The 22,205-nt window shown below is 36.9% G+C and overlaps 1 protein-coding gene across 1 annotated transcript; it reads right to left on the bottom strand.

The window, feature by feature from the left end:
• Positions 1–5,410: 5,410 nt before the first annotated feature.
• Positions 5,411–9,584, bottom strand: LOC113358025. The gene is made up of 2 exons (XM_026601527.1): positions 8,924–9,584; positions 5,411–8,067 (listed from the first exon to the last, which is right to left on the bottom strand). Exon 2 carries the CDS (start codon positions 7,939–7,941, stop codon positions 6,685–6,687), a length of 1,257 nt encoding a protein of 418 aa, XP_026457312.1. The 5' UTR covers positions 7,942–8,067; positions 8,924–9,584; the 3' UTR covers positions 5,411–6,684.
• Between the last annotated feature and the right edge of the window lie 12,621 nt (positions 9,585–22,205).

Raw genomic sequence — 22,205 nt, 5'->3', positions numbered from 1 at the left:
GTTTCACAAAACTGTCAATGCAATTTAGCCTAAGTTATCTCCCACACTACCACCAATAATCAGTTGTATCCCTGTAACAAGTAGCATTCACAACACAACACATATACTAGTAAAATCTTTAGTTCACATTCATCCATTCGCATGCAACTTCATCCTGCATTAGAGATCTTCACCAACAACAGCCCTTGGCAGTTCATGACATCACTTTCTACTGTCCCAGCACCTCAAATTACCTGTAATTCAGATTCCCATCATCTGACCTCTAACCCTTGACAGCACCATCTCAATCTCAAGCCAGTTCTCATCTCCAAAACATCTCTAACTCATCAACAATCACTTCTCATTCTGCCCCATAACAGCATATCCTGCATCTCTTTGATGAGCTCAAACCTGAGCTGTAACCACCTACACCAGTTCAGCTGCAAGCCTTTACTTCCCTGACTTCATCCAATCTCTGCACCAATAACTCTATCTCTTTGCACTCAGCTGCTTCCACTTCCACCCTTGTAATTCTCACCATCTGTTGCAGCTTCACCACGACTCTTATGAGCTCCCATGAACCACATTCATTCAATTCCAACTCATTGCAGGCTGTAAGCCTGAGCATTCTCCTTCATAAATGGCATCAACAACTACATCCATAACTTACTCATTGCAGCATCTCATTTATACTGTTTCAATCGTTCCCTACATCAATATCATCTCACCGATAAACCCATTTCATCAGCTGAAAACCAAAGCCATTTCAGCTGCAGCATATAAGCACCACCACTGCAGCTTCAACTCCCATCACCTGCAAAAGCATTCATTCCTTCATTCTAGCCATTCCTGCACCTTTTTTCCTTTTAAGCGACGTTTCTTCTTCTTTTGTTCCAAATGACTCCAAAGTACCTAAAACTCAAAACTGAACATAAGATACATAATTTACAAGAAAACTCAGCAAAGAAAGCATAAACAATAGATAAATATTAAGGTGTTTTAGACACCTATCAGATAACCCATTTCTAGAAATAATATCCATGGACACGGTAAAATACAAATCCTAAGTATGTCAAAATAAAAAATCAGAACCTTGACAATGAAAATATTGATTGTTTTTTACATGTAATTCGGGTTGTTATTTAGCCACAATTACTCTAGAATGAGATTAAAGTAGAAATAGAACTAATTATTAAATTTCCATTAAAAAAAAGTCGTTTAAGTTCGGACTATCATTCTAACATGGAGATTTGAGATCTGCCGATGTTGATATTGGTATTTTTGATAATCTTCTGGTGGTGATACTTTCAGTGGTAGTGCATTGGTAGTACATAGATGAACCAAATCTCAAGGGTGGTTTAGTTTCTTTTCTCTATTTCCCTTTAATGAATGTGGGTCAACTTTATTCGACAACAGTCAGCTTTCCCCAAAGTGTTTTGTTTTTTCGTATAACTGACTTAACTGTGATCTTAACAATAGCATCATCACTGAGTTTCTAAGAGCATCTCCAATGCAAGGTATACACGTTTGGATACGGTTTATCCATATCTAAATATAGGTATATTTCATTTGTGTATATCAAGCTAATACCATCTAATAGTGGAGATTGATTGCTTAGTTTCTAAGCACACTTAGCTTGAATCTTAAATTAGGAATCTAACAGTGAATATAAATTGCTTTGCTACTAAGCTTTCTTAGCTTTGAATGTAAGAAACCCTGATTTGAAACTCCAGCAGCTGGGAAATCTAATCCCGACACGCTTGTGTGTCTTAGTTGTAAACTATAGTTGATTCTCATTTAACCTGGGTTATCCAAAACCATTATTAGGTTAACGACTTGAAGACTTCATTTGGGATTCGTGAAGCCAGATCCAGCTATTTTCTCTGTAATTGCGTATTCTGATCTTACTTATTCTATCTATTGAGTTTTATCTTCTCTAAGATTTACTCGAGAATCATCTCCTATAGGTAAGATGTAAAAAGTAATCACAACGGTTCTTCGTCTCAGAGTCTTGTGATTCCGCAATAACTTCTTATGTTAATCAGTTAGGTTATTGTGAGGTGACTAATATTTCTAGGCTGCTCTTCGGGAGTATAAGACCAGATTATTAGTTGGTTCCTGTTCACCTTGATCTTTGTATAAAAATACGGAACAAAAAGAATAAAGGATATACATATCTATGGGAGACAAATTTGTTTATAAGTCTTCGAATTTGGGTCGTATCAACTCTTAGTTGTGGGTGAGATCAACTAAGGGAATCAAGTGCAGAGTCCTGCTGGGATTTAAGAGGCGTAAGGAACACGACTGTACCTTAATCAGTGTGAGACTTGGTTAGGTCTCAACTACATTCCAGTCCGAAGTTAACTTGTGTAGCGGCTTAATACAGTGTGGTGTTCAAATATGGACTAGGTCCCGGGGTTTTTCTACATTTGCGGTTTCCTCGTTAACAAAATTTCTGGTGTCTGTGTTATTTCTTTTCTACATTATATTTTCTTATATAATTGAAATATCATAGGTTGCTCAATCAGTTGATAAATCCGACCTTGATTGTTGGATAGAACTTGATTGACACTCGGCCATTGATCTTTGGTACCATCCGAGTTATTCTCATATCAATCAGTCTCACAGATTTCTATCTAGTTGATTTACTGATTGTACTGAGAAAGAGATAAAGCTCTTTGATATCTTTCTTGATTGAGTCTCACTTTTAAGTTGGTGCTCTCTGAATTATATTGGAGTTTAGTCCATACAGATTGCAGAACAAAATATTGGGTGTGGTTGTTATACCCCCGCGTTTTCACATCCTTTTGTTTAATGAGAACTGATGATTAAGCAAAAAAATAAAAATAGAAACAAAATAGTAAGTTGGTCCCATTGTTTATTTTGCCGTAGTGTAGATGTACTCGTAAAATAGAGTTGTGAGGAAGTTTTCTTATATCCAAAAAAATCCTGAACCTTATTTCTTATCTCGAATTCAAGGTTTGTGAAGAATTATTCAAATGCGACTACAATTGCTGATTATAGTTGTAGTTGTTGTTGGACTCTTTGTATAACCAAACTGATCTGCAACCAAAACCGAGATGCAACCAATTTTCAAGGGGTAAAGATTTTAGACCATTTCAACCAAATTTTCATCTCCAATTCAAGAGTCAGAGTCATAAAAAACAAGATGATATAGCTAAGTGGGGGTAAAGAAGAAAGTCTAGACTAGACTTTTTTCATGACCTTGGGTCTTATATCCCCATCATAATTTTGTCTCTATATTCAATCAAAAAATGTTACATATTACTTTGAAGATGATTTTTTTTTTGTCATTTAACCATAGCCTATAAGAAAAGATATTAATAAGGCCTCCACCTAGAAGGACCTTGACCCCCTATATTGAAGATATTTTAGGCGTGCAAAAGATTATGAGTTGTAATACTTCTACCAGTATAATACTCCCTCAGATTCTGGAAAAGAGATACTATCACTATTCATTTTAGCAAAAAATAAATAAATAAAATAGTCCAAATTGAAAAAGTGATAGCATCTCTTTTCCAAAAATGGAGGGAAATGCCATTAAATATGGCTCGGAGAAAGCTCCCAAAAGAACATTTGCGGACCAGGAGCAAGAGGAAGTTGATAATTGGTTTATTTTTATTTTGTACACAAAAACCTCTAAACGGAGCCTTTTATTTTTTTGTGCGTCATCTATATATTTTTTGTTAACACAAAATTCCACAAATATATTGGACCTATTATTCGTATTTTGTTCCCACTTCCATTTTTGTATTTTGCCTCCTTTGATGTCGTTGCAATTGCCACCGACATACAGATACTAACAACTTGGATTATGTTTCAAGATGGTGCTGTAGGAAATATCATGCCGCCTAGGATTTAAGAGTTTTTCAACCAAACTTTCATCTCCAATTCAAGAGTCAGAGTCATAAAAAAGAAGATGACATGGCTAAGTGGGGGTAAAAAAAAAAGTCTAGATTAGATTTTCTTCATGACCTTGGGTCTTGTATCCACATCATAATTTTGTCTCTATATTCAATCAAAAAGTGTCACATAAGACTTTGGAGATGATCTTTTTTTCTTTTTTTTTTTTGTCATTTAACAATGGCCCACAAAAAAAGATATTAATAAGGCCTCCACCTAGAAGGACCTTGACCTCCTGTATTGAAGATATTCTAGGTGTGCAAAAGAATATGAGAGTTGTAATACTTTTGCCAATATAATACTCCTTCTGATTATGGAATATATATATATATATAATATTATCACTTTTCAATTCATTTAAGCAAAACTCCAGTGACGACCATACAAATTTAATATCATATCATGAAGCAGAAGAAAGTACATGCAAATTTGAAACACCATTACACAGTAACTAAGTAGGTAAAGATCGTAAAGCTGGAAACCTGAAGATCTGATTTCTGAAAAACTCCAGTGACGAACATGAATCACGAGTAGTACGTGCTCTAGAGGGTGCCGGGCCTTGAGGCCGGAAGAGACCGAATCAGGTTAGTGTCTTTAATTTGGGTATTATTGGAATTGTTGCAATTGATGGATTAGGTTCTTGTTTGCATTTCTGGTTATTTTTTTTTTAGTATAACTCCCTCTTTATTTTTCTGGATTTATGCTTTTGGGTTAGCGTAGGAAATAGTAGTCTTTAGCTGTGTTGTCCTCTGATCTTTCTGCTTGTTTTTTAATGGTGGTTGTTTGAAGTTTTGATGTTGTTGCAAGGTGGTTGTTTAGTTTCTGTTTATTTGGATGATCAGCTTATAAAGTAAGAAGATCTGATTAATGGTTTGGTTTTGGATTTCTCATCTGTTGAATATAGTTTTAATTAAGTTGTTTCCATGCTCCTCTCTTTATTCGGGGAAGATGATAATGAGTCGAATCGAACGTGAATGTTTTTGTGTTCGTGGCTTCAAAATCGGTTGGAAGAAAATGTTTTTCTTAGTTCCAAAGTTTGTTCTCTGTACTGATCACAGTACAAGGAAGAAATGAATTACTTGGTAGCAAGCTACCTTCTCTCTGAAATCAGAGCCTAAATTATCTTTCAAAGGAAAATAGGATTTTCATTCATTAAGCTCTTCTTACACAATCATTGGGCCCGATCCTGGTTGACTTTTGAAATGAATTGGTAACAATTGTTTACATTTGTTATTAGGTATTTAATAACCTAAACTGCTCTTCTTACCAATTGTTACCTAAATTATGTTAACAATTGTTATGTACCTTGTTATGTACCTTGTTATGTACTAGTTGTTCTGTTATCGTTATCTTACACTATGTGTAAGATAACGATAACATAACAAGATGATGATAATAGTAACATACCAATTGTTATGTACCTTGATGTAGCATAACAAGATAATGATAATAGTAACGCCAGGATCCTCACGGATCAAGCCTCCCGGTTCCGAAGAACACGGTTCAATCGATTGAAACGATTTAGGTTTTAGATTGATAATTTGATAAGATTTTCATTACAGACTCGAGACTGTTATAAAGCTCTACCCGACTACACTACACTAAACTACCCTAGATCTAACGGTTACTGTGCAACCAATGATTACATCTAACCCCTTCATTTCAAAAGATAACGACAACCAGGCTACCAACTAAGGATTGTACTAAATAGTGACATCAAGATGATATGGCGCCCTCCTCCTAGACTTAAGACATGACAAATACCATCCCCTTCAGAACATCCTTGTCCTCAAGGATGAAGGTCAAGAAAAACAAAGTCTTGTTAAGTTGACAAGGGAAGACTGTTTGCTGCCTTTGTGTCATCAAGATGATGTGGGCCGCTCCACTCTCGTAACAGGGACATGATGACATTTTGTTGTCTGTTGCCTTGCCAACATGTCGTTTGTTGCAGCACCATGAACTCTTAGTTGTATGTAGTCTGCTCTGCTCAGGCCAAGATGAACCGTCAAGCTAATGATTACCGACGTTGCATAACAAAACTTCTCATAAGCCGCCAAACGTCTTGCACTTCATAATCCCATGACAACAAACTGTATTTCCGAGCGACAGTAGCACCAGAAAATTTATATTCCACATGTTGGGTATACCAGAAAGTGGATCCCCCTTTGGCTGAGCTACTTCAAGCAAATCCCTTGCCAATATCTTTTTCACTTCAATTCCAACTGTGAGTTTCAGGAGCACATATGAAACTTCCATTTTCTTTGGAATACTACGAGCCCCTTCCTTGGCAGTTGACATAATGGAAAATGCATCTTTTTTATCTCTCACTGGTAGCACTAACCTGTTATTCTCTACGCGCCACCAACCTGTAGAAAATAACTTGAATTTCTACTTCAAGTAGTCAAGCCATGCCAACACCTTAGGAGTTTGAATCTCAATGAGGAAACATTTAGCCCAGAAGCTATATAATTCCCTGGAGAGACTATTATGTTCTTCAACTGCCAATCTAATACAAGTACCTCTGGAATCATCAGTCTTGAAAGTGTATGCCGGCACGGAATTTAGATTATCCATTTCTTGAACTTTATAAAGTTTAATAGGAACAAAATACACGGTTGTAATCCATAAGGTAGTATGTAGCTGCTCACAAACTTCAACATAGAGCGATCTTACCTGAGGGGATACTTTAAAAGGGATGAAGACAACGATTGCCACGACTAGATAACTAGGTTCAGACCCAATAGGCAGCACAACCTGAGCATCATGGTGCGAAACAAATCCCTACTTCTGAGGTACCCAGAACTTGAATACTGGTAGAAGATTAGTGAAAACTTGACTGGCTCGATAGGCCACATGTGAAGTACTTGTATAGTTCCAGCTTTTAGAATCGGAAAGCCATAATATGGAGTCACACCATTTTCCTCTATCAAACAACCAATAACCACCACCACCAAAAATAACAGTATCATTTCCCATATGGAGAACTGTCATGTCGTCACTGGTCATACTCCATAAACCAGGTGGAACCAATCTGAATTTCCACCTCAAGTACCCTACCCACAACAACATTTTAAGAACCATTTCATCTCTCTCTAGAATAGTAATAACTGCATACATCACAGGTGCAGGTGGTTGACAATGCAGAAATATACCCATCCTTATAACATTTGTGAGAATTACCATAAGAGAACAGTCACAAATTCCCCTAAAATCACTAGTTGAATGCAAGAATTTGAAGATCTGTAAAGTAGTCTCAGTCTCGTCAATAATCATGGTCTTCAGTTGCTTATAGTCTGTAGCTGTATGGTAGTTTCTTCCATCAAGGAACAAACGTCTACAACCCCTAGTACCAGTACCACGAAACTTTCCTAGACTCCATAAATTTGCTGATAGTGTGCTCCTATAATTCCATGATATCCATCTATGTTCCCATACTTGAACTTTCAACCATTCGCCAAGTAGAATTACTATATCATTAGGGAAACCAGACTGAGGTCGCAAGAAAACATCAGTTTCACCACTAGTCAAACTCCATCTTTCGATAAGTAGCCAACTTCTATCAACATTTTTAACCAACACCAATAAAACTGAACCACAAAACAATGAATCTGATGTAAATCCATGCTTATTAATAAGCTCATGTACCAATTCTGCTTCATAGTGAGCCATTGGAATTGAACCCACATTAAGAATTAATGAGCCCGAAGTAATTTCCCTGTCAAAACTGAATCTATACTCACGGTCGATTAACAAATATCCTTTAATGAGTTTCCGTCCTCTTCCACGATCAAAAATTATATGCGCGGAATAGAAGTTAAGGAAGAGACTTTCATTAATTATCGACTTGCCACTCACCTCGACTATTTTAAGCTGCCAAAAAGAATCATCTTGTGAAACCAGACTCAATGCAGTGGAATTTGAAGGGATGAGCAGCTGGGGATACCAAAACTCCTTCAAGTGAATCATTTTATGGAGTAACCCACATGTCAGCTTAAGAGCAAAGTCGTAGAGTCTAATACAATCATCACCTGAATTCATGACTTCAGTCACTTGGGTAAACCTGTCAGTTCCTAGCGTATAAGCTTCTTTATGAAGTAGAACAAAATAAACACCGAGTACCCTAAACTGAAAACCCAAAATCTGATCAAGCAACCCATACTTCAGCTGCAAAATAAAAGATTCTTCTTTTCAAATATCAAGTAACTGATCAAACAGTTCACAAACCTTGTAAATTTCCACTATTCTAACCAACAAGAGTAAGCAGATTTCATTTTTCCCTAATATTTCAACACTCAGCTGAAAGCCATACCTATTGTAGTATTTCCTTAGAATAAAACATATATTAGGTACCAACGAAAAATAATCAGGTAAAGCAAAACATAAGTTATAGTCACCTAGATAATAAGAGTACCCAATAATGATTTTAAATTTCTTCCCACGATCAAATGCTCCACCAGAAAAGTCGAAACAAGGGTAGAAAGATTTCTCACTAGCCAATTGGTGACTGCTAACACCTTTGTTCTTGAAATACATCATATCCCATTGAAGCATTTTAACAAACAGATTATAACCATCACCATTGTCACGATTCTCAACTAACACAATTGCATATGAATCCATAAATAACAAATTGAATCGATACCCATGTTTTAAAACAATCTCATAAACAATTCTCCCCTTGTAATCATCCATTAATTCTGACTCACCAATCCTCTTTCCTGGATCGAATATAGAACAAGTAGAAGCAAAATAAAGATGAAAATAAACACTACATTCAGACTTCTAGCAGGATTAGCAAAACCACTATTAGCTAGGATTCCGACATTTGAAGCAGTAAACAACCAATCTGGTAAGTACCCATTATTATTAATCAGCTCCTGAAAATTTTCTTTAAAATATCTACCCAAAAACTTTGAACCCCCGAGAAAAGAAAAGACCAACTTAGAATCAACTTGTAATTTCACTTTTCCACGATCAAATATGTTACGAGAAGAATTAAGAATAATGTTAAAACACTCACCAAATTTGATCTGATTTTTCTCTTCAATATCGTTCACGGCAGCTTCAACAATTTCTTCGAATTGAAAACTCTCAGACTCAGTTGAATCAACGTTTTCCTTGTCAACAACAGAAGAAATTGATTGAACCCTAATTTTTGTAACCTCTTCATTCTCTTCTTTTTCGAATAAAAATGAAGGAATCAATTCCTCTAGAGAATCATCTTCTTCTTCACCGACGGCAGGAGGAATCGATGTAGTACCTTAATAAAAAGTATCAATATACACTTCTTCCTTGCTCTGTCTATGAGCTTTGCAAACTTCTGAAGATAGTACTCTCGAGTTTGAGAGTTATTTCCTTCATAATGAAACCGATACAGGTCACAAAACTTATCATATTCCTTTCTTGCTTTATCTTCATTCTTCAAAGCTTTCAGCTGCAGTGGTGTAGCTTCCGGCAGCTCCATTGCAGAGTATGCACAGAATTGTCTGGATGATACCAATTGTTATGTACCTTGATGTAGCATAACAAGATGATGATAATAGTAACATAACAAGATGATGATGATAGTAACGAGTGATTGTGTAAGAAGAGCTTCCAATTAGTAACAATTGTTATGACAATTTTATAACCTAAATTATGTACATAACGAGGTACCTAAATTATTGTGTAAGAAGAGCTAAATTATGTACCTAAATTATGTTAACAATTGTTTACACAATTGTTATTTAATCACCCAATCCTAAATTACATAATCATTTGGTATTTAACATAACAATTGGTACATAGCAAGGTACCTAAATTATCTTCCGAATGGCATGACACGAAACTCATAGTATCCATGATGGGTGCGAAAAGCAGATTTGGGAATGTCTGGTGGGTAGATCAAAATCTGGTGATAACCTGACAATAAATCAATCTTGGTAAAGATAACTGCACCATTCAACTCATCTAACAACTCCTCTATTAATGGAATAGGAAATTTATCCTTCATAGTCAAGTCATTGAGCTTGCGATAATCAACACATAACCGCCATGTTCCGTCTTTCTTCTTCACTAAAAGGATTTGAGCAGCAAAAGGGCTGTGACTCTTTTGAATAAGCCCTGCAGAAAGCATTTCCTGTACAAGTTGCTCCACAACAACTTTATGAATAAAGGGACATTTGTATGGTCTCTGAGAAGGAGGTGTGGAGTTAGGTTTAAGTGGAATCTTATGATCTAGTGGACGAGAAGGTGGCAGTTGTGTAGGTTTTGAAAAGACATTCGAAAAGGAGTCTATTAAGGTAGAAACCTTACTAGGAATTGGTTGCATAGGTGTAGCATGAACATGAAAAAACTGGCCAATTAAGATAGATGCCTTACTTTTTCTAATTTTCTTAAAGGAAGTAGCACTTAAAAGACTAAGTGAAGGCTTAGAAGAGCTACATTGTAAGGTAATGTGTGACAACCATGATGCATAAAAGAAATGGCGAGCTTAGAAAAGTTAAAGAGCACATCACCGAGTTGTCGCAACCAATCTGCACCAAGCACCATATCACAGCCGCCGAGAGGGAGAGCGCGTAAATCAGTAGAAAAGTTGTAACCCTGCATTTCCCAGTGAAGGTTACGACACATACCCTTTTTGATGGTGCTATCTCCATTGGCAACAGTTACAAGCATATGAGTTGTAGGTGAAATGTGGACATTAAGCTTGTCAGCCAGATGAGAATCGATGAAGCTATGCGTACTGCCTGTGTCGATTAAAACCATGATAGCTTGCTGATGGAGATGGCCTGAAATCCGAATACTGTCATGAACAGATTGGCCTGTTAAAGCGTGTAGCGAAATCTCCATAGTGGTGTCAGAACTAGAGGGAGAATCTGTCATATTCTCATCAGGTGAAGCATCACATTGAGCACTTAAGTCTTCCATATTAACACCAAGCATGAAGAACTGCCGAGTCTTATAAATGTGGCCAACTCTGTAGAACTCATCACAATTATAGCAGAGACCTTTATCTCTTGGAACCTTCATTTGTTGAGGGGTAAGTTTTTTTATAAGAGGAAGAGGTGGGTCAGTTTTAGTAGGTGTAGGGGGATGAGTAATGAAAGGTGGTTGAGATGAAGTAGATGGTTTCTGAAAAATATTTGTGGGAGAGAAATATGGTTTAGATATAGATGGGTTGGGAGGAATGGAAATGGGTGATGGAAAGAATTGCTTAGAAGGGTTTTTTATAGGTTTAGAAGAACTCATAAGTGAGGCTTGTTGCATTATTTCTAAGTAAAAAGCTCTAGAAGTATCCTCTGGCTTAAACATTTGAACTGTAGTACGAATTTCGTCCTTCAAGCCACTAATGAAACTCAAAGTATAGAAAGACTCAGGTAATGTTGGGTTATTGGCTACCATATAAGCTTTGTAATGTTCAAATCTGTCATACTAATCCTCAACAGTAGTGAGCTGAGATAGCTTATTGAAACTGCCAACATAATTATCAGTTGCTACATCCTCAAATCGAAGACACAAATCACGAACAAATATATTCCAAGACATCTCAGGTTTACCTTGTTGATAATTTAAAAACCATGGATCGACTTTAGAATCAAAATGAATTGCATCCATATCTACTTTATCTGAATCGGCAAATTATGAAAAGCAAAATATCGCTCACATTTTTGAACCCAACCCCTTGGATTAGTGCCATCGAAACGTGGAAAATCAACTTTGGGTGTTCTAGAAAACTTTAGGAGTAAATTTGATTACCTCATGAGCTTCTTTAACTCGTTTTGTGGGATCATCTTTAGATCCAGAAGAAGAACCAAGATCTATAATTGTCTCAGCATTTTATGCAGTTGAAGGCGGTTAAAGAGATTGAATGGCTTCGAAGATGCGATCGAATTTATCATTTGATTCAGCACGACTACCAGCTAATTCTGTAGTGAGAAGCTGTAATTGATTGCGAATTTCTTGAATAGCAGAAGAATTTTCCTGAGCAAGTGTATGAACACAGTTAACAGTAAGTTTCTCTCCCACTGTCATGATTGAGGTCCCAGAATTAAAGTCTAATAATAATTGTACTGATTACAGTACAAGGAAGGAATGAATTACTTGGTAGCAAGCTACCTTCTCTCTGAAATCAGAGCCTAAATTATCTTCCAAAGGAAAATAGTGTTTTCATTCATTAAGCTCTTCTTACACAATCATTGGGTATTTAATCACCCAATTCTGATTGACTTAATTCAACAGTCAGAATTACATCCATCTAACTCTCATCTCTAGGAATTAAGCTATCCTAACTCTAATTCAAAACAAGTCCAACAAAATTAAGAATACAAGCCCAGAAATAAATTAGTTTAGAATGTATTAATTCATGCAGCCCAGTACTCTAAGTGAGGATATGACATTCTCGAAATGTGCTCCTATAATTTGCTTTCTAGAGTAGCCTCGTGTTGTGATGTCGGTGAATTTTAATGGGAATTTTATTTAAATACCCCTGTTATATAGCCCCTTCAAATATATCCCTTCACACTTTAAACATACCCCTGAGCTTTATACATTACTAAAATACCCTCTTTTAAAAAGTGTATATATAAACCACTACCATTAACAGTATTTAAAAACAAAAAAAAACTTTACTGCCCACCACAGCCAACAACCACCACCGTCCACCGCCGTCGCCTTCCACCACCAACGACGACCACCACCATCTACAACCACTACCGCCAACCACCAACACTGTCCACTACCGTCTCCACCCACAACCACACTGTCCACCACCGTCGCCGACCGCCGCCGCCGCCCACCACCACCAACCACTACCGACAACCACCACCACCACTATCCTCCACTGCCAACCACCACCGCCATCCACCGTACCAACCACCACCACCGCCGTCCACCGTACCAACCACCACCACCAATGAACACCACCGACGACCACCGCCGACCACCGTTGACGCCATCGCCGCCGCAACTAGCATAAAAACCATAGTGAAGGCAACTAGCACAAAGTTACCTTCCACATGTGGAGTCAACTTGCTGAAGTTATCTCCAAAAGTGAAGGCAACTAGTTCAAGTTGTCTCCAATAAATATTATGTACAGTAACAAGTCGCAAAACAAATATGGAGGCAGCTAGCTCAAGTTGTCTCCAAATTTGAGGCAACTAGCTCAAGTTGTCTTCAAAAGTGAAGGCAACTAGCACAAAGTTGTCTTCAAAAGTGAAAGCAACTAGCCCAAGTTGTCTCCAAATATGGAGGCAACTATCACAAGTTGTCTCCAAAAAATAAAAATTATACATAAATGAGTGAACCTAGTGTGAGTCGAACACACATTTTCTGACATATAGTCAGTTATGCTACCATCGCACCACAAATTCGTTTAAACAAAAACAACGTATCAAAATCACATACTACCAAACTCCATTCGGACCATTCCACATTCGAGCTGGCAGAAACTCAAACAGCAACATTCTATCTAACATTCATTTAATGTTCCAGCTTTAGCTCCCAACATCTCTGCAGTCTTTCCATTTCAACACAATTTTGTGCAATCCCATAAGCATTCACTGCAAAATGTACCGGCTCCAGCTGCTACTTCTTCTTCTTGCAGACCAATCAATTCATTTACCACCTACACTTCTAGCTCAGTGCAACTGCACTGTCATCGCCAGTAACAGCTGCACTATCATCACCGGTAAGCAGACTCACATCTTCAATTGCAAACCCAATAAACATATTCACATATTCACCATACTGCAACTCTACCTGCAACATCTTCATGACCACAAACATCTACACACACTTGCAACATGAGACAACAGCTGCAATCACTTCCATGCCCTTACTCAAACACCATCGGCACCACACAAGCAGCAACAACTCCTTGTTCTGCTTTTTACTACCTGGATACATATTCAGTCCCTACTCAACTTCCTAAGCATTCATCTATTCTTTTGACTTCAAAACATAAGCATAAGCAACACAACCATCTCACTGTCTTCTTATATTATGCCTTCTAATCTCCATAGTATCATCAATTCCAGTCAACATCAACACATCATAAACAACTTCATCATCTCATCTGTAATTGAACTAGCCAACACTCTCATATCCATAGTTGTCTTCATATAGAGATATATGGAGGTAACTGCCCAAAGTTTTCTTCGTATATGAAGGCAACTTGCACAAGTTGTCTTAAGGCAACTGATATCGAAATCTCAAAATCAACTGCACACACTCAGTCTCTTGCATATCTCTCCGCTGCATATACCACCAAACTCCAATGTGATCAATACCAGAAATCAAAACTCCAACTCACAGCAGTATCTCCCTAACTGCAACGCCATTTCCATCACAAGTTCAAGCCAATCTCTGCAATCTTAGCACAACACCTTATACACTGCATCCATAGTATAACTACCTGCAACTGCAAACCAACGACTACTTCAGCTACACTCCACAGTCCACCTGCAAAACTATCTTCTCAATTGCAGCTACAACCATCTCAGACTCGCAAACATTTTAACTCAACCTGCAATGATATCTTGTGTTTCTTGCAATTCAATTTCATTTATCACTTCAACAACAACACCATCCCACTATATGTACTGTAATCGTTCATATGAACCTGAATTTGAGATGGCACCAGTAAACCCTCTCTATTTCAGACTAACCAATCACAACAACACCATTTCCCATACTATCAACTCCACAATAACCCAAATCTTCAACAAATTCAATCATAACAGTTTCAGCTCTTAACTCCAGTTCTCTTCCTCAACAAACCAACCATCAATTCAAACCACCACCAAATAACACCACCTCTTACAACTCTGAAATCATTAGCAGCAAATCAACTTCATCTCAAACGAAATATCAAACCCTAACATACATCTACCAGTCATTCAATTTCTACCACCTCTGAAGCTTCTCTTGCATTCACAGTCATCAATAAATCCACAATCAAATTCATGCCTTTCACTTCCCATCAGCAGCAGCTCACCATCTTCTAAATCTCAAACCAATTCATCCACCAACAGATGTATTTCCTTCTTTGATTCTTTCTAACCCTTCTCACAATCTGAATCATCTCTCCAACCTCCACCAAACCCCGATTTCAACAGACTCCCATATAGCTATGTCATTTCTGCTTCAACTCACCCCCTCACTTCATTCAACTCAATCCCTGACTTCATACCATTGCACCACAAATTCGAATCAAACACCACCACCAGTATGTACTGAAAATTAATCTACCAATAACACCATCAGTAGCTTCAAACCCCTAACCCTAGCTTCACTAATTTAACCACCACCACCAGAAACTAATTTAGATAAATCAACAAATCTCGAGCTCAAATTGAACCTTACCAGTTTCAGAATCAACAAATCTCGAGCTCAAACCACTGAATCCGAATCTTTAACTAAAAACCCAACCGAAATCTGCATCTCAACTCGAAATTACTGAATCGAAATTAAAAAATCAAATTGATCTCTGAAACTATTTTGAAATCGAACACAAATCATGGAAAATTTGTTGATACTAGTGGCGGATCTAACGTATGTGGTGGTTCTAGTTGTGGTGGCGGTGATAGATCTTGGTAAAGGTAGGGGCGACGGAGATGATGGAGGTGGGAGCGATGAGTTTTTTTTTCCTTCTGTTATTCGAAATGAAGAAGAACGAAGTAAGAGAGGCTAAAAGAGGAATTATGGTTATTATGTTTTTAAAGAAAATTTCAATTATGCCATCAAGGGTGTTTGTAAAGTTTCAAAAGGATATTTGTGCATGACTCATGGATAGTAGGGGTGTAAATAACATTCCCACAATTTTAATTGTGAGTCATCTTATAATTGTGAGTCATCATAAATTTTGAGTAGGTAAATGTCTAGATTTTTGTCAAAGGAAGAGCAAAAAAAGATCCGAGAAAAACGAAAATAGTAGTCGACTCACTAACTAGGTCGATTTGTATATTGAGTTAATTTTGTCCAAAACAACCTTTCCCCTAATCGTGCTTATTAACCAAAGCTATGTAAGTTAATCTACCGTATAGTTTTTGGAGCCGAAATTCAAGGGAATAAAATCATAATTTTCTTATAGCCTTTCTTATTATCGTCACCAACAACCAAAACGACGTTGAACCCTAAATCTCAAATCATTACCAGTTGAAATATTCATGGTTTGGTTTCTTTATTTGTTTGATTTACTTTCATAGTTTCTTTTCATGTTCAGGTTTGTCCAACTGTGTCTCTCCCTTGCAATGAAAAACCTAATCATATGCCTGATCTTTTGGTGCCGTCAGAACAACCAGATTTTACAGAATTTTTTCTAAAAGCGCGCGGAGGGATTTGGTACTAGAGAAAAACTACAGGAGTGGTGTGTGTCTGCTGGTAAAGCACAAAATTTTCGGATATGTAAGTCATCACAAATGAAAGACACTTCAGGTAATGGTCAAGGATCACGGATATAATTGTGCTTTGAAAGAAGTGGCAAGTACGCTAGTCACCAAGCAAAAAACTACGTGGCAAAGACCACTGCAACAAAAAAAGAGAAAATGTGGCAGCATCAAATATAATTGTCCATTTCGTCTAAAATGAAGTTGCGACAAGTATGGGAAATGGAATCTTAGAGTTGGATGTGGTTACCACAATCACCAGCTTGCAACCACATTAGTGGGACATGGTTATGCTGCAAGATTGGAGGAAAAAGAAAAGTGGGAGGTTGAAAAATTGACAAACAGTGGTTGTCGACCTCGGTAAATTCTTATTAATATTAAAATCGATAATCCGAAGAACTGTTCTACCATGAGAACCATTTTATAATGCAAGACGCGAATTGAAAATTTGTGAAATGCAAGGTAGATCAATGATGCAGCACTTTCTGAAGTTAGCACTTCAACACCGTTACACAGTTGAATATAAGAACTAGCAGTAATGATTGCAGACATTTCCGACTTTTTGGCGTCGACTATAGATCAATGATCACTACGTAACTGGTTATGGTGAAATATAGATTTCCCCTGCATGGAAGAAAGAAGCAGTTTGGTTGGTCGGGAACTTGGTTCGTCAGTTAAGTTGTGTTTGATCTGTACGCACGTGAAGGGAGCATGTGAAGGGTATACTTGTCCGACTTAAAATTCAGTATACAAATCAACCTAGTTAGTGAGTCGACTTCGATTTTCGCTATCTTCCGATCCATTTTTGCTCTCCCATTAACAAAAATCAGTGTCTAGGAAAACCTTCCTTTGGGCCCGTTCAAGCATTAGTAGACTATTGTACGTGTTCATTTTTATTTGGGCCCGTTCAAGCATTAGTAGACTAGTGTACGTGTTCATTTTTATTGTGTTCATTTAGATTACTTGTTCTTTTTTGTTGCGTTCATTTTTATTTTGTTCATTTTTAATAACAACAAGGTAAGTCACCTAATAAGAATTAGTTCTGACCATATTCCTATATTTTTTTGACTTCAATCCGGAAACAAAAAGATTAATTAAGCCATTTAGATACGTTAGATCCTGATTTACTCACCCCACGTTTTCAACTATAGTAGCGGCATCTTGGAAACTCCATTCCTCCAATTCTTCTCATAGAAACATTTGTTCAAACCTGAAATCTCTTTCTTCGGATCTAGCCCAATGAAATTCTGACGTTTTCGGTAATGTTCATAAAAATATCAAAAATCTTAATATCAAAATTGATAACATTCACAAATGCGGAAACATCTCGTTAAAAATAGATATTCTCAAAAATCTGCAAGCTGAGCTGGGAAAATGGTACGAAATTAAAAATGATTATTATCACCAACTCTCAAGGGATAAATTCTTCAGAGAATATGATCAAAATACAAAATATTTCCATGCTTCTGCTTCCAACAAGAAGAAATTTAATTTTATACATTCCCTAAGGGAACCATCTGGGCTTTGGCTCTCGGAGCGAGATCAAATCAATTTCCTTTTAATCAACCACTTCACCCAAATAGGAACTTCGCAAGTGAATAACTACAATGCAGACCTCTCTGAAATCATCCAACCTTCATATCTGAATCAGAAAATTCAGCTCTAACCCAAGTTCCAACAAAAGAAGAAATTTGGTCAACTCTTTCTAATATGAATCCTTGGGGTTCTCCAGGCCCGGACGGTTTCCATCCGGATTTTTTCAAAGCTAATTGGGATATATTAGGTCCAGACATTGTAAAGGCGATACAAGACTTCTTTAGAACTGGAGTTATGGAAAAAGAGCTCAACCACTCATTCATCACGCTCATACCAAACATATCAATTCCACAAACTCCGGCAGATTTTAGACCTATCAGTCTTAACAATACAATTTACAAACTCATATCTAAAATCCTGACCAACCGATTAAAACCCATTTTAAATAGGTTGATATCCCCAAATCAATCTGCTTTTCTATCAGGGAGACAGATCATTGATAATATTATCATAGCACATGAATTGATTCACTCGATAGAAACCTCCAAAAAGAAAAAAGGCTACCTAGCTCTCAAGATTGATTTATCTAAAGCTTTTGATAGGGTGGAGTGGCCTTTCATTAAAAAAGCTCTATCTACATTTGGGTTTAGTGATAATTGGGTGAACCCCAATGCATCTCCATCACTTCTTTCTCAATTCTCCTAAACGGATCTCCAGGCCCAAAATTCTCCACCTCAAGGAGTTTAAGACAAGGGGACCCACTATCTCCCTACTTATTTCTAATCTGCATGGAGATTCTCTCAAGACTCCTTGAAAAGGCTACAAAAGACGATTAAGATAAATAAAAATGCTCCGACTATTTCTCACCTCTTCTTTGCCGATGACTGTTTTCTGTTCACCAAAGCGGACCTAGGTGAAGCCAAAATTTATTGGATATTTTGTCAAAGTTTGGAGAAATAACGGGGCAAATGGTAAACCTACAGAAATCAGGTATTTATTTCAGCCCAAAAATACATCCCAAACATGTTAAAATCATTGCAAAAATTCTTAAAGTTCCGCTGATGACCAAAAAGGACATATACCTCGGAACACCTCTATTTTTTTGATAAAAATAGAAAAGAGAATTTTGAACCACGCCTTCAAATATACTATAACACTTTACAAGGTTGGAAAGCAAAGCTTTTGTCTTAGGCGGGCAGGACTGTTCTAATTCAATCAATCTTGCAAGCTTATCCGACATATCAGATGCAAATGATAGCCTTACCAAAAGAGACGTTAGACAAATTAGACAAAATTCAAAGAGATTTTTGGTGGAAAAAAGATATGTCAAAAGGAAAAGGCGGTTATATAAAGGCGTGGTCAGGCATATGTAAACCAAGATCTCAAGGGGGACTGGGAATAAAAAATCCCCATAAGTTAAATATAGCCCTTCTAACAAAGTTAGCAAGTAGGGTTATGACAGAAAAAGAGCAATTACGGGTAAAACTTCTTGAAGCTAAATATTACCATGGTTCAAACCCTTTCGAACCTACGAGAAATTATGAACTATCTTGGATTTGGATAAGCATTCAGAAAGGTCTCAATATTATAAAGGAAAACTTTGTATGGCAAGTGAAAAATGGAGCTACTATGAAGATTTGGGATGAAAATTGGATTCCTAATACAGACAGTCTAAACAAACTAACAGACAGAGCTAACCCATTATCGGAAAAATTACAGGAGCTACTAAATAATGAAGGGTCTTGGGACAGCGAGAAACTAGATGATTTATTCTTGCCAGAAGTAAAGGAAAAAATATTAGCTATAACCTCGAATAAAGAGAAAAACGACAAAATCATATGGAAACATCACAGTTCTTGGAAGTTCACGGCAAAAAACATCTATAACTACATCATTAGTCAAAATTCATATGATGAGGAGATTAATGCATTCCCGTGGAATAAACTATGGAAGCTACAAGAAATTCCGTGAATTAGACTATTTATTTGGAAACTAATTCAAAAATCTCTTCCAACCAATAGCAGATTAGCAGCTCATAACTCGGAAATCTCAGAGGAGTGCCATTTATGTAACAACCAGGCTTCAGAAACAGAAGATCATTTATTCAGAAAGTGCCACTTTGCGAGATCAATTTGGTTTGGTTGCTCCATGGACGCTGTGAATTCGCAAATTAATGAAGAATCCATTAGCAAGTGGGTAGAAAGTTGGCTAATGGATCCAAGATTTTCGCAATATTGGGTGCATATTGCAACAATCCTATGGTTTATTTGGAAATACAGATATGAAGTGGTATTTAGGAAAACATCTCCAGATCCAACTTCCCTGATTCAACAAATCAAGAAGTTCATCTAATCCGCTCCGGAAAATACCAAGGAAAAAAATAGGGCGATTCTGGAAAAAAGCTCGCCTAAACATATTTGGAACAACTTAAACGTGGATTGGATTATATTCACAGATGCATCTTTCAATAAAGAGAACCTATCCATGGGATATGTAGTCATCCTGTATTCGGTCGACCAAAAAGCTTTTATGCATCGTTCCGCGGGTTCAGATTGGGCTTCTTCGGTGTTACACGCAGAAGCAAAAGCTCTTCTAAGAGCTCTAAATTGGCTAAAAGACAACCTCTTGTCTAGTGTTTCCATTGTCACAGATTGTAAAGTGCTAGCGGATTATATCAACAGAAGAGGATCAGATATTTCTTGGACAGCTGAGAATACTATAGAAGAAATTTTATCTTATTTAGGAAAATTACCACAAGTTAAGGTAAGATTCATAAACAGAGAACACAATATAACAACAGACTCAATAGCTAAAGAAGCAAGGATCTGAAGACTACAACACATGTCAAAGCACGTGCAACAGCAAGTGCAAAACGAAAACATTACTTCTAATGTTTTTGATAAAAAATGAAATTGTAGACCTTCTTTATTATATTGCTTAGTTAATATATTACCTTTTCTATCAAAAAGAAAAAAAAGATTACTTGTTCTTTTTTTGTTAAAAAAAATAAAAAAGTAATGGTATAATTTTAATTAAAAAGAAAAAAGGTCCTATAGTTCTTTTTAACCGGCGGAGGGAGAGTAGTTATACAACTTTTTGGTTTTTTTTATCAAAAAAAAAAAAAGAAAAAAAGAAAAAAAAAATCTTTTTAATCTTGCATTTTGTCCGGCCTTGCTTCCTCCATGCCTTATCCATCGTATTGCAAATTCCTTGTATTCTTATTGATTCACAACTGTTTCTGGTCTCGCTCCTAGCTCAGATACGACACCACAACATCCCTACTTAATTATAGTTTCTGTATTTTTCGGTCAAACGTTAGCACATTTATTTTTTAATTTTCATTACTCGTGTAATTACAACTTTTAATTTCTTCGCAATTAATCGACATTTGGTTGATCCGGCTCCCTTAGTTAGTTTGTTATCATCCTAGAATATAGGTACTTGTTTAAGCCTGCGACATTCACTTAACATCCAATTCAACATCCACTCCCAGGCCCACCTCTTTATCCTTTCTAAACCCGCGACAAAACCCATTTGTGAAAACTATAGAGAGACCCATTCTTCAGATCTTTCCCACTGTAAAATCCACGCCCAGAAATCTGAAGACGCGCACCTATTTTTTAGGAAAAAATTATTCTCAAGCCCATATTTTATAAAATTCTGTTTCGTTCTTTTTTCTTCTTCATCATCTTCAATTCCTTTTCTTCAACAACGCCACCAACCCATCATCCATCTTCTAATTTTGGATCAATTCGATTCAACACTCAGCAACCCATTCATCTTGTTAACCTCCACGTATTCACAGATTCAACCATTTGATCTTCAGAGCAAATCTATCTTCTTCTTTTGAGTTCAACATGAAACCCATAATCATCTTCATATTCAAACCACCGACCCCTTATCAACAATGTCATCTCTATCTCTCAAGAACACCGAAACCCTAACTTCAATTCCTTAATCCCATCTGTTGAGCAGCAACACAAAAATTTCCTTTTCAATTATGCTCAAACCAACACAAATTCGCACCAATCTTCACCCAATTTCAGATCTGAAATCACACCCACTGATTGCTCCATCATTTCTATAAGTCATGGTAACAAACTAAACATCACCGATGTTTAAACAATCAAAGTATATTAGAATGCACACGAAAAAAATAGACTATTAGAGCTGTAGAAAAAGATAGTTGAATCTCGTATGTGAAGAAAGTGTTCTCGTATGTCATTGCTTATCAATTCGTTTCCTTATCTTCTTCTTTAGTTGTTGTGCTGCTGTGAACAGGAGTTATGATTCAGAAGAGAATTCATGGTTTGGAGACGGACACAGTATAATATCTACGTTATGGTTGCCACGCACTTTTAAGGATGAATGCTTACAAACTATTAAAAGAGTAGAGATGAG

Source organism: Papaver somniferum, chromosome 3 (assembly GCF_003573695.1).
Source record: "Papaver somniferum cultivar HN1 chromosome 3, ASM357369v1, whole genome shotgun sequence".
Lineage (NCBI taxonomy): Eukaryota > Viridiplantae > Streptophyta > Magnoliopsida > Ranunculales > Papaveraceae > Papaver > Papaver somniferum.
Note: the sequence above shows the minus strand (reverse complement) of the source record. Positions and strands in the feature narration are given on the sequence as shown.